The following is an 18,667-nucleotide window of genomic DNA, read 5'->3' as shown; positions in this document are numbered from 1 at the left end:
GTGAATATATGGAGTCCAAAGCATTCTATGATTCCTCAGGCAAAAAATGTGGGACCCACACAAGTACTCAGAAAGCAAGTACTACACAGTTAGAAGTAAAACTTTCAGCCTGAGCCATTTTAAAGACAGTCTGTTCAATCGTCAAAGACCTTCACATGGTTTTGGTTCAACACCTATGCTTAAGGAGCAATATTATGTGTATTGTTTATTTAAATTTTTTTTTTTCAACGTTTATTTATTTTTGGGACAGAGAGAGACAGAGCATGAACGGGGGAGGGGCAGAGAGAGAGGGAGACACAGAACCGGAAATAGGCTCCAGGCTCTGAGCCATCAGCCCAGAGCCCGACGCGGGGCTCGAACTCCCGGACCACGAGATCGTGACCTGGCTGAAGTCGGACGCTTAACCGACTGCGCCACCCAGGCGCCCCATGTGTATTGTTTATTTAAAGATAGTAAGAACAGATTCATATTCTTAAACTTTATGTTTCTGTAATATATGTCTTTTACAATAACAATATCTCCTAAAAAAGATTATGTGCTTTCTGAGCCATACATCAATGAAAATATATTTAGTGTATTTTCATTTTAATATAAAACTTATATTAATACATAAATTTTTTTAAATTATTCATCCATATATAAAGTGTTAAATGTTAAATAAAATACTGCAGAATAGTACCCATGTTTTTTCACTTCTTAACTCTCACGGCTCCTGAAACATGAAACACTTTTTAAAGGTTCAGTTTAATTAATTTTCCATAATTATAAAACAGAATATTCACTGTATATGAAAGCACTTTTGCATTGACTATGTTATTTATAGTGGAAAATTCAGGCCACAGCTATCTTCAAAAATCCTAAAAAAGCTTAATAAAACAACCAAATTTGGTAATACTATTTATTTATACCTAATGATAAATAAAGCACAATTTTCAAAATGTTCAGCTTACTAGTTGATATGGAGCATATTAAATTACAATTTTGAAGTCCCTAAATAAACAATTTTCAAGAAGGGTTATAATATGTCTTATTGTAACATAAAATAGTATATAGTAATGTAAGATACTATTCCAGACTATTATGTAATTTGGCATTTTCATACAGCACCCTCTACTGGCAAGGTTAAATACTGCAACCAAACTCTATTAGACATTCAACATACCCAACTATTAAGAACAGAGTCAGAAACGGAAGTCAACAAAAGCTGTCTATGGATTCAGAAAGGCTAAATTAGATGACCCATGCTGTAATGAAGGAAGTGCTGCATTCAGCTAATAAGTTATTAACATTTTGCGGAGATAATTTGGGTGCTGTGTTCTACCATCACCAAGTAGTATTTGGCTCTACCAAGACATTCCTTGGGGAAAAAGTTCTTATATTATGAAGAAAATAAATGGAAAAGAGAACACTTTTCAGAAATAGGCCCCACAAGCAACTTTGTTGAAACACTCTGTTTAGTACAATCTTTAATCTGGTAAACTATCTTAAATTTCAACTTCTTAAGATGTAAATAGACCAGGGAAAGAAATCATAGAATTATACAAGTAAGAAGATATTTAGAAAATATCTACTAAATTGGATTTCATCTTTTTGCCTCAGACTAAGATTCCGCTTCGGAAGCCATAGGGATGAAGTGAGCAGTGCAAATACTAAAATTAGAACGTTACAGTGAGGATTAGCATGACCGGTGCACAAGAATTATATGCAAATTCTTGATGTGTTCTACATGTTTAAACAATCCTATTAGAAAACCATTTAGAAACAAACAAACAAAACAGCTCATGGCACTTGGAGAAAAACTTAAAAAGCATGGACCCATTCCAAGTCACATTTAATAAAAGAGAGAACAGAGGCGCAATGTTACATGGAGTGTTAGGGACAGAAGATGACACCCACTGTCCTCACTCTCAGTCCACTGCTTATTCCGTTATTTCTCCCTGAGGATCAAAATCACCCAACATATAAAATACAATCTTGGACATCTTTGGAATCTAACTATCTTGTGTGTTTATAGATTAAACCCACAGCACATAGTTAGAACTATCAGATTGAATATCATGAATTTTAAAGCCATTCAGGTTACTTTGGAATATATCTATATACAATAAAGAGATAAATTCATTTTGTAAACCATAAGAAAAGTAAAATTTTATATTCACTAGTACTATATACTCTCTTCAATATTAAATCACTAAAAGAAAATATTATACGCTCCTAGATATTCTGAAAAGTGATGTGAAATTAAAAAATAATCATTTATCTGATAATATAATAAAAGAGTTCTTCTAGAATTTGTCACAATAAGAACAAAAATCTAAATTTTATTTTAGCTCTATTCTATTGTAAATTCTATTAAATAGTGCTAATGTTGTTAAGGTTAATAACCCTGGTATATTTTTCAGGTTAACCTTTCACATTAAATTTGTAAGTTAGTAATAAGTTTTATGTTTATTACAAAATGCATTAAATTTATTTTCTTCTAATATAATCATTTGTTTCTGCTAACAACACTTTGACATACTTGCACATTATTTTTAGTTCTTCAAAATAAGGAGCTCTTGTCTTTGTTTTGTCAGACTTTACTATAAGATGCATGCATTTTAATAGCTAAATGCCATTGCAGGGCATATTACAAATCCACAAAACTTATATGTTTCCATCAAATACATAGTATTTCCTGAGCAAACAGCAACTAAAAAAGCTTGAAACTCAAAATATACTTTTACAAGAGCTCACTTTTCTGCATATCAGTCTTGCATTTTAGAATATGCTAGTGTATAAATTGATGACAAAGCTCTGTCTTTATAAAAAAATCAAATAAAAATTTTTATGGCAGGCTCTATAAATGACTAAAAGGTCTTACACTCTGATGAGCATTAATCTTCATCTTACTGACCTTTCTATGTTCCTGTAGGCTTGATGCTGAAGAACACTTTTTATTGCACACTGAACATATGAGCTTTTTCTTAGGATCACCTAAAATGCAAATAAAATATCATCATGATTTAAATGAGAATATGAAGAGCATCAGATACAATGTTTATAGGTGATATATAATTTCTAAACAGGTATTTCATCTTAACAAGATGTTATACAAGTTATTCTAAGTTATTCTAAGTTAACAACTTAGAATTCCAAAATGTTCAATGTTATAGTTATAGCCATTAAACTGGATTTAAACCCTTTCTTTTTAAATATGAAAAATAGGGGCGCCTGGGTGGCGCAGTCGGTTGGGCGTCCGACTTCAGCCAGGTCACGATCTCGCCGTCTGTGAGTTCGAGCCCCGCGTCGGGCTCTGGGCTGATGGCTCAGAGCCTGGAGCCTGTTTCCGATTCTGTGTCTCCCTCTCTCTCTGCCCCTCCCCCGTTCATGCTCTGTCTCTCTCTGTTCCAAAAATAAATAAACGTTGAAAAAAAAATTAAAAAAAAATAAATAAATATGAAAAATATTCAGCATGATATACCACTTTCTACATATATAAAATAGGCATTTCACCTTTCCATAAACTAATGTAGAATTAAAAGAGAAAAAGCACACTTACATGAAAAAATGTAATTTAAATTAATCAAATGTGTGTATAAAAGAAAAAACTGGTTTTATTAATTCATAAGTTGATTTTGCTACTTGCTTTAAATTTTAAGAGAATATTTCATTTAATCCTCTGTGTTTTTTAAGATGGAATTTATAGATTATTCTTTCCAGCACTAGATTCCTACAAAATCTATGAGCATATACTTTCTCATATTAATGTCAAAAACCAGAATAAACCAAAATCAAGTACATCAAAACATTATATCAACATTTGTATTACTATACAAATTAAAACAAGACCAATTTTGTCTTCTTACACAGTGATTACAGTAGCTCATTTCATATTTCAAATTTCACAGTGGTTATAGAAACGAAGACTCAATAAAACATTTTTTTTTCAAATATGATGTAATATCATCTGCACTACCACAAATAATCACAGAGTGGTTTCTTCAAATTTTAATTAATTTCAAATACACAAATTTGTATATTTGAAGTAATCAAATAATATGACGAACCACCATGTACCCACACCTGGCCCCAACAATGACAAATCCATGGCTATTCTTGCCTCAACCTCAACCTCAACCCCATCTACTTCCCCATTTCTCTATTATTTTGAAAAAACTCCAATACATTAAAAAAAATATTACAAGATGATTTTATTTTATTATAGGACTGTGATTATACACTTTTAGAAAAAGAAAGTATGAATTTGTTCTTATTATTTAAGTTACTTGTTTCATATAATGCACTATTTTTAGCATGCTGAATGTTACAGCCAAGAAAATTTTTCATAGTGATTGACAAAAAATATGGCTACTAAAGGAGAAAATTCTCCCCAGCAAAATGAGTATCTCTATACATATAGATTACATACACGGCAGGGGAGGGGGGCACAGAAGAGGAATATTCCTTCTTTTCTAGCTTGCACTAGCTGGCATTTCCCTCTTTCAATTCATAATCTTTTGTTGCTCTGTCTTATCCCTCATACCGGCTGTTCTTTAAGACTAGACCCTATCCTTTCCCTGAGGGAGAGAAGAGAGATAGAACTGAGACATTCCCAACCACACCTCTTACTTTATCCTCATGTTCCTGCTACTGTCCCTACAGCTGGAATCACAGGCAATGCACCATACCCCCATCCCTACTCTCCAAACTTTTCCCTCCTCCTGTCATCTTCTATTCTTCATCCTAGAATTGGAATCCAAGCTCTTTTGAGAAAAAAACTAATTTTTTTTTTTTTTTTTTGAGAGAGTGAGAGAGTGAGCACATGCAAGCAAGGGAGGGACAGAAGGAAGGACAGAGGAAGAGGAAGGGACAGAATGTCAAGCAGGCTCCATGCTCTGCGGGGCTCTATCTCACAACCATGAGATCATGACCTGAGCCGAAATCAAGAGCTATATGCCTAACCAACTATGACACCCTGGAGCCCGAAGAAAAAAAAATATTTTGAAAATTTATAACAATTCGCCCAAGAGTGCAGACAAATGTTACCTCCCACAAATACAAAATTTCTTGGTTTTAGCATCCATAGACTCTAAACAAAAGAAAAAAATGGATGTGGGTTAAGGAAGTCAGGCCCTTCATTCTCTGTTTCCTCTTGGGTAACTATGAAGGTCGTCATCACTCTACTAGCTTCCCTAGGTTGAAGGACAACAGTATCTACAAAGCCATAACTAGACTTTATACTATTTTAGTTTTGCTATATTCAGGTAAGTCTGATTTTTTTTTTTTTTTTTTTTTTGCTTTCAGATTCAACTTTCAAAACCATTCAGGAACACATTATTTACAATAGTAGGAGATGTATGAAAAATTAACACAACCCTACTGAATACATAGTCACCTAAGTACCGCAAGTTTCAGTACAATGTGGGTTAAGTGTGCTTTCAGGTATAGAAGGTTCTACAATCATATGTGTGAACACTGCTTTGCTTGCTGTTCTGATGTGGAATATTCTTTCTCCAAATGTCTATGTATCTCATAGAAGAAAAGGGAGAGACAAAAGAGGGGCTATGAATGAAAGACAGATTGTATACCAATCTCAACAAAAATTGTGCATAGTGACCTTTGGCTAATATTGTACATTCCATATTTTGTATGTTTCCACAACACAGAAAAATAAAAAAAAAACTTCCTTTTATAAATTATTTCCTACAAAGTCAACATGAGTTTCCAGAATCAGTAATATTATAATATCCAAGGCCAATTACAAGAAGCCTCACAGAAATTATGCTTATAGCACAGCCTGAAGACCACATGCCCAAATAAAAAGAATGCAAGTTTCCAGAGTTTCAGTACGCATCTGGTTTTTTACTTAGTTCAGCAAAGTTAACTTTAAAAATGACATGAAAGATTTGTTATAATACATTGCAGACAAAGATGGAGAAAATTAAGAACAGCATTTTAAACATAACAGCTTAAAAATAAAAACTATGAAGACAGGTCTATCAAAAAGTTATGCTTGCCTTTTGTAAGCATAGTGAAGGCCCAAGTTTAATGAATTCAGGAAAATGCCATCCTCCCTAAATCAGCCATATATTCTTCAAAAGGAAAGAAAGAAATCAGAACAATGTAAAGTCCTATTGATAATCATCCTGAAGCTGTATTTTGCATGGCCATACTTTCTACCACCCAGAACTTTCATAGACAGCTTACCCTAAATATGTAGTCCAAGCAATGATGCAAAATAGGAGGCAGTAGACACGCTCATATTAGCTGCTATAACTTTAACATTAAAGGAGATACTTTTTGAACAATGAACAAACATAGGATACAGAAGCTGAGTACTGATTATCCTGTTCTCCTGAATGTGGGAATAAACAAGATGGGAGAAGAGAAATCCACTTTCCTCATGTCCAGAAAGACATCTTTCCACACATTTCCCAGAAGCCAAGCGCAAATGTAAACATGTGCGAAAAGCATAGGCACAGAAGGATATGAGGAGTTCCATGAGCCTCAGCCTCTCTTAAGGAAAAGACACTGAGGAAGTGAAAAGTTAACTCTGACGATACAGCCATCTGTTCAACTCCGTGCAACAGATTCGATCCCTAAACCAAAATACATTTACCATGTGCTAAACAGATAAAATCTAAGTGACAGTCAAATTTTATATGGGTTTTATTGTTTAGCTGGCCATTAGAAGGAATTCAAATAATATCTGCTTTATTAATCCCGATACATTAAATTCCCACGTCAAAATGCAGTAATTTTCTCCAATATGGGAGAAATATAAATTTAAAAAATAGATTTTTACTACAAAACTTTAAGGCACAAGAGCATCATTTAATAGTCTTAAAACGTATCTACTAAAAGAGAAATTTCATATTTCACACTTAAATTGTTATTTAAAAACATTAATTTTTAATACACCTGACTACCAAGCTCAAGTAGATTCTAGCTTAGGTTTCCAGTTATGATTAATTCAGATATCCGAAAAATGAAAAATACTGCTGAAATCAACTTAAAAAAGAAATGGCGCTCAGAGAAAGAAAAAAGTCCACTGCAAGAGCTCCACATCTGTGTGAGCATAATGTCAAAGCAAGCTCTCTCCTCGAGAGCAAGAATTAAAAACAGATCACGGCAGCCTGGGGAGAGGAAGCCCCTTTAAAAATGACCCTCCAGTGATTTCTCACCAGCATGGACATTTTCCTGGTGTCTTCTGAGGGCATCCTTGCTCTTCAGCCTCTTTCCACAGCTGTCGGCCTTGCACACAAACCTGGCATCTCCCCGGCAAGTCTCCTGGTGCTGCTCAAAACTACAAAACAACCAGGAGAGGGGAACAGGGAGAAGAAATGGTGAAGACATATCTTATGAAGTCTAACAGCACAGCAGGCTTTTGCAATGCATGCTCTCTAGTAGAGTTTCTGGGTCATTTCATGCATTACCTGGGCAGGTAAAAAGGAAAGCACTTATCTTGTAGCCATGTGATACTTAATCACTAAGAAGCATAAAAAGTATGCCTGCCAAAAATGACCCACAATTATATAACAGCCATGTGATAACTCAGACACAAAACCTCGATGCTGAATTGAAGGAAGAATTGCAAACAGAGCACTGAAAACTTCGTGAAGAATCTTTCAGACTGCTTTTCGCTGTGCACTGAAGAACGCTGAGAGGGAAATAGAAAAAAACAGAAAGAAATAAAAACTGGATGTGTAAGACAAAAACTTATGAAAAATATCTCTACTTTAAATAAAATCCTGTTGGTGATCTCTGTTTTCATTTTGTTTTTTGTCCCTTTAATTTCTGGTAGTACCTAATTTAACTTTAAGACCCAGCTAAGCAAAAGTATCTTTGGTGTAGACTCCATAAAAGCTGACTAGAATGCAGTTTTAACATCTAGTCTCTAAAAAGTATATAGCCCTGGCTTGTTTTTTTCAAGAGCCTATAACAAAATTTCCAAATGTTTAATCTCTTGCTATTATATTTTTTTTAAGTTTTGAGCAGAAATTTTTCATTTCAAATTTCATAAACAAAAGTAGATGCATATATTAAAATAGTAAACATGAAAGCTTTCTTGCTCATATACAAGGTGACATTCTTAAAATAAAAAATATACGTATCTAATTTCTCACTTTTAATAATTAATGATGCTGTAAAATATTTAAGTAAAAAGATAAATTTATATGCTGTTAATATAAAGAGTCAAAATAATAAAGGGTACCGAGCAATGTGTGGGATCATTTAATTCATCTTCATGTGACAGCCTATATCTCTTCATCTTTAAATTATTCCTCCTAAGTTGCTAAGAAATAAACAGTGCTTCCCCAAGTGTCCCCGTATTCTTTATTCTCTAAACTCTCTTCATTTCTTAAAACTCTTCTTTCACTGATTCCAGAGGGAATATCAAATGCAGACAACTGAAACTTGATCTGTGACCTCAGAGCACTAAATTATGCATAAATGAATTTCTGAATAGTAAATCAATGAGCTTGATTTGATATTTAATGGGAAGTAAATAAATGGACAAAGACTTATTAGCATAAATAATGTTTACTTGTTGGAAGTTCATAATCAGAATGTTTCAAAAATCACCATATTATACTAAGAAAAGATAAGTTAATGACAATGACAATATAGAATGCTTACTTTCTTCCTCCCCACCCCCTGTCTCCATCACTGACACCCACACACACACACACCCACACACACATGTATAAAACAAATCAAATAGAATAGTTAAAAACAAAAGTGTTAGCTTATAATTTTAAAGATATTCTTTGCTGTACGCACTGTCTTTGCAAAGCCTGCTTAACTGGGAATTTCTTCCCACAGTTCTTGCACTTAAATTCTTTCTCCTCTGTAGGTTTCTGGTGCAATGTCTGAAGGTGCTCAGCAAGAATTTCCTCACTGGTAAAACTCGAGTCACACTGGGGACAAGCATAGTCCTCTTTACAGCCAAGGCAATCTGTACATTTACAAGGAAGCAAATTTATAAGACAAAAATTAAGAGCCAAGAACTGTTCAGTTTTATCCTCATTTTAAAATCAAAATTGTGTTTAATAGTATCAGAAGAATAAATTCTTATTATCTCTCTGAGTATTATTAATGTTGTCCATGAAAAATAATAGGAAGTGTTACTAGAAGTACCTTATCTTTTAATTCACTTCATTGGTGTTTCAGCAAATTAATACAAAATCAAAATCAATTTTTAATTTACCCTATAATGTTAACTTTTCACATGAAAGAGTTATTGCAAATGTGGAATGAGAAAGCAAAACTTTTCCCTGAAACAGGTCATCTTGAGTTCACTGAGTTCACAAAGAGAAAACATCCAACCAAGGCAAAACTATGTGGAATTACTAAGGGGAATCTCACGTACATGTGAAAGAGACTGAGGCCATAAAGACAGAACTCATTACAGCAGGTGTCGTGAGATTCCATGGTCTCTCTGGCTTGTCAGTCCCTAAGGACTGTCATGGATCCACCCAAATTTCTCAAAGTGCACTGTTTACATCACATTTTTTTTTCTGATTATTAAATAAGATTAGATTTAGAAAATTCAGGGAATATGAAGAAAATAAAAATTACCAATAATCCCACAATGAAGAGACAACCACTTAATATATTCTCAAGCCTGATTTGCCTTTTGTCCATTCATATTTTATAGTCTAAGAATAACTACATTTATGATCATACTTTGTATTCAATTTCATCTGTTGCTCTTTTTTTCCGTTTAACATTTTCCCAAGTCCAATAAAAAAAAAAAAAACATAATTATTTACTAAGCTCTCCATTGTTTGACATTGGGAGTGGATTATTTGTTTCTTTTTGCTGGTGGTTTGGTTGCTCTGTTTGTGTTCTGGCCTTTTTTGGGGGAAGGGGTGCTTTTATTAAATAACAACTGATTTCTAAAATAAAAATAGCAATAATGTATGTACCTGATTCATATGTTTTCAAAATCTGTTTAAGTTTCTATTGATTATTTTTACAAAAGTAAAAACAATTTGCAATTTGATATTTGTTAACTAAAGAAAAATCAGGGTGATAATAAATAAGCAGGGGACCCATTTTTAAGCTAAAATAGTGGACACAGTAATAATATGCCCTGGAGGTGGGGGAAGGGACCTTAAAAAATAAATACAAAAAGTATAGCATAGGGAATGTAGTCAATAATATTGTAATTCACATAAATAAATATTCTCCAAAAAGAAAATACAGAATAATACAAAAATAATACCTATTACCCAAAGTCTGAAATTTGAAACAGCAAAATACATATTTGAAAGATAGAACAGAAAGCCTGTCCTCATCTTTCCCTTAAATAATCCAACTAAAATAAAGAAACAGAAGCATAAGCTAGCAATGCTAGGAATGCTTATACTTTCTCAGCCAGTGACATACAGTTGGAGTAGAAAATTCATATGAAAGATATTACTACCATGGTGACTAAAGAAATCCGTGTCACTTCTTGAAGCAGATTTGCTAAAGAAAATGAAAAAAATACTCTATGGTAAATGTCAATCTATTACAAAACATGAATACCTTTAACATCATTCATAGTTCCTTCAAATCCCATCAGGAGTAAAACACAATAAAATAGAAACAAGCCCCAATAATAATTGATTATTCCCCAGCAGATGGCAAACAAGCGACATCTCCTGGATTACAGGAGTGATCTAAGCAGATCAGACCTCCCGTCAACACACATTTTTGGTTACCCAACTAGAACAACCTAACAATCCTGCAGGCTTCTATGCTCAGAACAGAAAGAGATTTCCAGAAGCTCCAGATTCTCAAAGGATCTCAAACAAGAGGGAGGCCCAGGAAGAGTCCATTAGGGTCCAGCAGTACCCTCAGCACACCTCTGCACTTGCCTTTCCCCAAGTGCAGATGAGAAAGTAAAGTCTCAAAGAGTTAGTGACTTGCCCGGTACAAGACTGATGAGTGGCAGACGCGGGGCTGGAGCACAAAACTCCTCATTCCTAGCCAACCCACTGTACCAGTGAGAGCAGTGAGAGTCAGGAGCTGGTGCTGACCTTGGCAGCTCTACAGGGCACATGGATCCCCCACACCCAGCGTTCTCCTTCTGCTAGAAGAAAGATGTGCTTACAGCTGGCTACTCTCTGAGAGCAGTTTTCACAAAAGCTAACTTTATTTTGAGAACACCTTATTATAACACAACTATAAGTCAACTGCAGTTCAAACTATACTTCTTCTACAACTTCTATGGTCTCAGATCACCAATTAGAGGCAATACCTTTTCTGCCAGCTGCTGATTGTCCTTTAGAATTTTTAACTTCCCCTTCTTTGATCATTGTTATAATTTGCTGTTCTTCCTCATCAGCCTCCATGTCACTGTCCAGGTAGCCAATCAGAAGTTCTGTATCTGTTTCTATGTCTTCAATTGCCAAATAGAAAATGTTTTCTCCTTCCTGAGACAAAATTAAAAAATATGCTATTGTATTACAAATATATCTCAATAATTTAAAAAATGTTGAACCATTTATTTGTTTCTAATAATAATTAAGAAATAATTTTAAGATACACTGAGTACCAGGTTCCCATTAAAAGTTACTATTCTTTTTTTTTTATATATCTCCAACAGATCCAGATACTGAAAAAGGAAACTGACAGTATTCAGTCACCCAGAAAATAAAGTACAAATATATATTACAGATAGTGACATTTATATATATCAAATGAAAGCATACTTAAATTACTAAAAGTGAATTTCACATTGTTAATTTGCCTAATGTCATAACATTTTGGGGATGCCTGTAAATGCAGCAGAAAGAAGTCTGTTAAGTAATGGTGTCATTTCTGCACAGAGAGCAATGAGATATCAATGATCTAACTATGATTAATATTAAATCCAAAACTGGAAGAAAAAAAAAAAACTTTGAAGTTATAACAAAAGCCATAGGAACTGCAAACAAACCCTGAAAGAACTTCCAAAACCCTAGACCAGAAATAGAAAAAAAAAAGAAGACCAGGTGGGGCACCTGGGTGGCTCAGTCAGTTAAATGTCCAACTATTGATTTCAACTCAGGTCATGATCTCATGATTCACGGATCTGAGCCCTGAGTCAGTCTCCGCGCTGACAGTGCAGAGCCTGTTTGGGATTCTCTCTCTCTCTCTCTGTCCCTGCCCCACTCATGCTCTCTCCCTCTCAAAATAAATAAATAAACTTAAAAAAAGAAAAGATAAAAAAAAGAAAAAACAACCAGGCACCTGGGAAATTCAAAGTATTAACTGAATCATCATGTGTACCTAAATCCCACTAAAATGACAGAAGAGAGAAGAAAAGAAAAAAAGTTCCACTAACAACACAAAAAAATTCTGCAGAAAATTCTAGATTAGAAATCAGGTTTGAAATAATAGATAATTACTGCAGAAGAAATCTCAACCCATAACAGACACAAGAAAAATACTACAAAGAAGAACCTACTTCCCAAGGAAACCCCAGAGGAACTTCACACTTGGAATGAACTGGTACAAAAAGCCCCTCTGGGCCTTCGGCCAATCACCAGGGAAGCCAGAACTGGGGCTGCTTAGCTCGCTGTCCCCAAGAGAAACACCCAGAATTGCTGTCTCTTACATAGCTGAGGATTTGTTCTGGGACGGCTCCTACTTTGGCTGCTGAGGATAAAGAGAAGCAAAACATAGTCTGAATTTATTGAACCTTGATGGTAGGCAAGGGGAGAAGAGGACAAGGACAGTGAGCTCCACCAAGGAGTGAAATTTAGTAAGGGAGAGGACATAGAACAAAGCCTTCTCTCTGGCATTATCACCACAGCACTTGCGTTAAGCAGGAGGAGACAGAGGAGGAGGGGGAAGGGAGAAGGTGAGCTGGAGAAGGGAAACTGGAGGACGAGGAATATGTAATATATGTATGTGTGTATGTGTATATTGTGTACACACAAGCAGAACCCCTGTGAAAAGCTGGGAAAAGATGCAGCAAACTATTATACAGTTATCATTTGGAGGCTGGGAGAAAGAGTAGTTTATATTCCACTGTTTCAGGTTTTGTTTTGTTTTGTTTTGTTTTGTTTTTTACAACAAACAGAATCTTTGTAATCTTTAAAACGATATATATATATATATATAATATTATATATATTATATACATTATATTATATATATAATATTATATATACGGTATATATATATATATATATATATATATATATATTAGAAAATTCCATGGAAAAGACAAAAATGATGATTAAATTCATCGTTATTGGGCAAGAAAGGTTTGATTCAAAAGTTCAAAGCACTGAAGCAAATCTAACCATCAGCTACAGTTAATTAAAGGAAGTTTCTATATTTACAGCATCCTTGCAATTTTTGTAACTTCAAACCTCCAGAAACCTAAAGTGATTTCTAATTAAGAAGACAATTAACTTCTATTCAATTGTTACACTTTGTGCAAGAAAATAAACAAACCAACCAACAAAAACTATGCAGACATTCAGCAAAAGAGAGGTCTCTTTTTAAATGAACTTGGAAGTGGTAATTTCCAGGGTTTGGAAATCGCTTGTTAATAGTTACCAAAAGCAACAAAGGACTCACCTAATGAAGATGTCAGAACACAATCATAAATCTTAGTGCTTATCTGATCAATATCCAAGAAATTTAATTGAAGCATCTTTCCAGAATATTAATAATCAATTTTGTGATGGCCTTCATAGCACCAAGAAAAAATCATTTTTAATTTTAAAACATGATAACATTAACTTAAACTTCGGTCATAAGACACAGCATGCCATTCAGGGGCTCCGTAAGAAAAGAAAATTTTAATATACCAGTTAAAACCTTGACTTAATAAAAGTAATAGCATTATACCCACCAAGGACCAACTACATGTTTTGTCTATATGCCAAAAATATGGTAAAAGGAATGTCATGGTATTACTCCAATCTACTTATTTAATAGAAATATCTAGATAGCTTATTATATAATTCTTACCAGTGCCTAGCCAATTTGCTACCACAATAGTTTTAAGAAGTATCCTTTAAAATTGTTCCTTGCCTACACTTCACTAAGTTAATCACAACTTTTCATTATATTATTCTCTTCAAAACCTCCCCTTGGCAGACCCTGCCAGATTCCTAATCTCTGGAGTTCTCTTGAACTCCAATATTCCTTACCTGTAGGCTCACCCCAGCCCCAATCGCCTGCCCTTTGGCAAGAAGGACTTAAAGGATATTGACTCAAAGTCCTGGGATTCTAACCTTGTGCTCTAGCTTTGATGACTGTTTTAATATTTTGATCCTGAAATTTACTTCTTATTACAGCTCTTATTTCCCATCTTCGGGTTTGTGGCTTTTTCCCCTGAACACAGTTCCTTCTGTAAGACAATCACTCCTTACATTTTAGGGGTTAGTGCCTTCCCTGACTCTGCCTGGGTTCTGGGGTCCTGCTTATGGTTCCTGTTATGGGCTCCAGGTGATTTTGCTGAAAACCTGTTAGCTGCAAGAAGGCTGTTCAACATGATGATCTGTTCAAAAGCAAATATTCCTCAGCCAGTGGTTTTCATTGTGTTGGGATACAACATAGAGTGAGTGGTTTTACAATTATTATTCAGCTCTTGAATTTTTGTTTTTTAGTCTTGTTTCATTTTGCTTTATTTATTTGTATATTATTTTCAGCTAATTCTTATTTTAAAGTTTATCTATCTATCTATCTATCTATCTATCTATCTATCTATCTATCTAGAGATACAGTTGAGGAGGGGCAGAGAGAGAGGGAGACAGAGAATCCCAAGTGGTCTCTGCACAGGGCTTGAACTCACAAACTGTGAGAGCATGACCTGAGCCAAAATCAAAAGTCGAACTCTCAAAAGACTGAGCCACCCAGATGCCCCTCAGCTAATTATTTCTACCGTAAGCTGTTTATACCATCAAAATGTTGCAGCCTACATGTCCAATAATACAAATTGGAAAAAATTAAATGCCTAACAATTGGTTTTAAAATTTACCAAATGTAATTTCTATAAAATAACATGTCATATATGTATCAACATAGTTAGATAAATATATAGATAGGTAGATAGATAATGTGCCCCAAAAAGAAAAATACATCAACAAACATGTTAACAGAACTTGTTTCTAAGTAGAGGTAATTCTAAGTATTTTGCAGAATTTCTGCTAGTCCATAGAATTAATAAGTGTTACTTTTGTAGTAAAATAAAATAATAAATAATAAACAAACCTGGTTCCTTGATACCAGAAAGCAGTGCTGCAGAGTGACTAAGGAGCACAGGCTTTTTTGGGCTGGCCAGGGTTCAAAGTCTCTTTTTATGATTAATTAATTACCTGTATGACTGTGCAAAAAGCTTAATTTCTAGAATCACCAGTTTCTTCATTTGTAAAATGGAGAAAATAATTCCTATGTCATAGGTTAATTGTAAGGATAAAAGTGAAAATATTTGTAAAACCTAGTAAGGTGCCTGGCATAAATGATAAGCATTTATGAATGGTAGCAGCTATTATTATCATTACTATTATAACTATGCAAAACTTGAAAGCCAGTGGTTAAAATATTCACTTTTTTTCAAAATTTATTTCAACCCAACTGCCACATAACGTTGCTTTGACATTGCTGTTTTTGATAAATTCCATTTGGCCAAACTGCCCTCAGCCAAAATATAATTAAATTCCACTGCCTGCCTACCAGAGCTCCGAACTGCTTTGGATTTCTGGTTGTCACACTCTGTTCACTTGTTAACGTACTAAACTATATCTGAACTATACCTAAAAGTGACAAGCCATCTGCTTTGTCTGTGACTTGGGTTTCCCAAGACATGGGGCTTTCAAAGCTCAAACTGAAAGAGTCGGGGGCAAGCTAGGACAGTTGGTCACCCTAACTACACTCATCATGCTCTCCAAATTCTAAACTCTAAATTCTAAACTCCCACAGTCTCCAGCCCCAGCTCAGGATTCTCAACATACAGAACCAGTCACATCCCCAAGTACAGCTCCAAAGGCTTATCAAATAGACTCCCATAATCTGAACCCACTTTGTCCTCTCATCCTCAACTGTCCTTCAAATGAACCTGCCTCCTGTTCTTCAGTCCAACCGGTATACTTGCTCCCAGAAAATACTGAATTTATTCCTGTGTTAGTACAATTGCAAAGATGCCACCTAGCCTCCTTGCTACAACTCCTCAGTGACATCTGAGGCACACCTCATTTTCATCCTTCTCCATGAAACTCTCTAATCTACTGAATTAGGTTCCAGGAGTTTTCTCCATATATAATGCCTTAAGTTTATTGGGCACTTGCAATTTATTTCTGTTTTTTGTCATTTAATTCATATGATCAGTAAAATTCTAATACATGTTGATCTTATCTCTCCAAAGATAATTTTCTCAAGGCAGCAAACAAGAATTACCAGGTATCCCCCCATAACACTTGCTCACCGTTTTACAAATAATGAAGAGTGAAAAAAAAAAGAGGGGCGCCTGGGTGGCGCAGTCGGTTAAGCGTCCGACTTCAGCCAGGTCACGATCTCGCGGTCCGTGAGTTCGAGCCCCGCGTCGGGCTCTGGGCTGATGGCTCAGAGCCTGGAGCCTGTTTCCGATTCTGTGTCTCCCTCTCTCTCTGCCCCTCCCCCGTTCATGCTCTGTCTCTCTCTGTCCCAAAATAAATAAATAAATAAATAAACGTTGAAAAAAAAAAGAAAAAGAAAAAGAATAAAAAGAACATTAAAAGGCCGTGTCTACAAAAGAAAAGTACTTACTAGTAAAAAGTTTACTGATATTTTCCTTTATTTACTTTTTGTGGTAGGCTATTACCATAATCCAGATAGTGGTGATTTAGGAGGATACATGTGGACAACGTAAGAAGAAGTCATGATTGTGACACTGGCAAAGGCACAATTCATTGTACTGAAAAGGTAGTAAGTAGTGAAAATTCAGATTATCCAGCCAAGACAACTAATGACTAATGAACACGATAGGAAATCATCTTCAAAATGCTTGAAGTTACAAACTGAAACTATACCAATGTGGAGGAAAAAAAGTTTAGACTCCTATTCAATTATCAACAGAAGCAGGAGACAAGTGGTAAAGATGGAGAAAAGAAAACGTAATGAAATAGGAAGAATTCCATATTTAATATCTTCTCAATTAATTCTTCTTTACAAAAACCCTGATTCAGTCTTAACCTGTGTATCAACATCATTTCTGTAGAGCTCAATATACAAAGCTGAAAAATATAAAAAAATAATCATTTCCATAGTGAAATTCACAAAGCATATCTATTAATAGCGATCTAATAATAAAATTAAAAACATTTAAAATGAGACATAACTGGGCCACCTGAGTGGCTCCATTGATTAAGCATCTGACTCTTGATTTAGGCTCAGGTCATGATCTCATGGTTCAAGAGATTGAGCCCCACATCGGGCTCTGTGCTAACATGGAGCCTGCTTGGGAGTCTCTCTCTCCCTCTTTCTCTGCCCCTCCCCCACTCACATTCTCTCTCTCTCTCTCTCTCTCTCTCTCTCTCTCTCTCAAAATAAATGAACATTTAAAAAATACAAAAATACTTTATTAAAAATAAATAAAATGAGACATAACTATAATAGAACATTACATTCCTCTTATTTACTCCCCTCTGAGGAGGGGGCTGCACCCCTGTGATGTGGCTCAGAGTGGCATCTGTGGGAGGCGTGTACTGTATCAGGTTTGACAAGGTGACTTGTACTGACCCATGAAATGTGACTGGAAGCGAAGTGAACCATGTCCAAGAGAAAGCTTTAAGAGTCGTCACATGTTTGGGCCACTGCTCTTTCCCTTCTGCCAGAAAAACGCATGTCTCTGGTCAGTGCTGTTACTTTAGACACCATGGTTCACCACGTGGAACCGAATGGTGGAAAGAGTCACAGTCTCCAGTAGCCCATACCTGCATGGACAATAACTAAATCCTTGTTGCTATAAACCACTAAGACTTTAAGGCTCGTAGGACAGTCTTCTTGGCAAAAGTCGACTGATACAATGATTTAAGCAAAATAATACTTTTAAAATTATTTTCTTGGTGAGTAAGAAGAAAACATCAAGGAGAATAGTGTGAAGCCGGAAAATGACAGGTATATTTAAAAGAGTGAATGGTGCAAAATAAGTTAATTTCATGTTTACAGTGCATTAGTCAAGCCCTATTTAAAAAATGGAAGTTTCAAACAGATGTAAATAAAATAATTTCTTTTCTAATCACAGCTGATAATCAGCCACACATCAAGGAGATTGTTTGATATGATTCCTAGGAATGAGTACTATATTAGACAAAAAACCAAGTCCATAAACAAAATACGATAATTACAGATCACTAACATATATGCTATCTTTCTCTGAGGGACTCAAACAAAGATAGTAATCTTTGAGGCATCTTCCAGAACAAATCTGACACCATGGAGAAACGAGTCAACAGAAAAGATGAGAAGAATAAAAAGAAAAATTTGTTACATAGAAAACACATAATGTGATCCTAAGAAACAGTGGCTCTTCACAAACAAACAAACAAACAAACAAACAAATATTAAAAAAAAAACTATACCTCAGCTATTTTACTTAGATATAAGTTATAAGTCAATATTGACGGGCCAAGCAATCTTAGAGTAAGATTTTGCTATGGAGAACAGAGCGGCTATTTTACATAGAAGCAATTAGAGGAAATACTGTGTTCTCACA

General features: G+C 35.0%; 1 protein-coding gene and 1 pseudogene across 5 annotated transcripts in view; one reads left to right on the top strand and one right to left on the bottom strand.

Annotated features, from left to right (window-relative positions):
- Positions 1-18,667, bottom strand: part of PRDM5 (PR/SET domain 5) — a 216,273-nt gene that overhangs the window by 102,556 nt on the left and 95,050 nt on the right. For all 5 annotated transcript variants that reach the window (XR_006710158.1, XM_045468690.1, XM_045468698.1 and 2 more), the window contains exons 4-8: positions 11,234-11,408; positions 8,767-8,941; positions 7,550-7,642; positions 7,167-7,288; positions 2,897-2,976 (exon numbers count right to left, since the gene is read on the bottom strand). Coding sequence is in view for 4 of the 5 variants with exons in the window: in XM_045468690.1 (XP_045324646.1) it covers positions 2,897-2,976; positions 7,167-7,288; positions 7,550-7,642; positions 8,767-8,941; positions 11,234-11,408 (645 nt within the window). In the remaining variant the exon portion in view is untranslated. The remainder of the gene's footprint in view (positions 1-2,896; positions 2,977-7,166; positions 7,289-7,549; positions 7,643-8,766; positions 8,942-11,233; positions 11,409-18,667) is intronic.
- On the top strand, positions 1,638-1,732 carry LOC123596603 (annotated as a pseudogene).

Source organism: Leopardus geoffroyi, chromosome B1, assembly GCF_018350155.1.
Source record: "Leopardus geoffroyi isolate Oge1 chromosome B1, O.geoffroyi_Oge1_pat1.0, whole genome shotgun sequence".
NCBI lineage: Eukaryota > Metazoa > Chordata > Mammalia > Carnivora > Felidae > Leopardus > Leopardus geoffroyi.
This window is presented reverse-complemented; position numbering and strand designations above follow the sequence as displayed.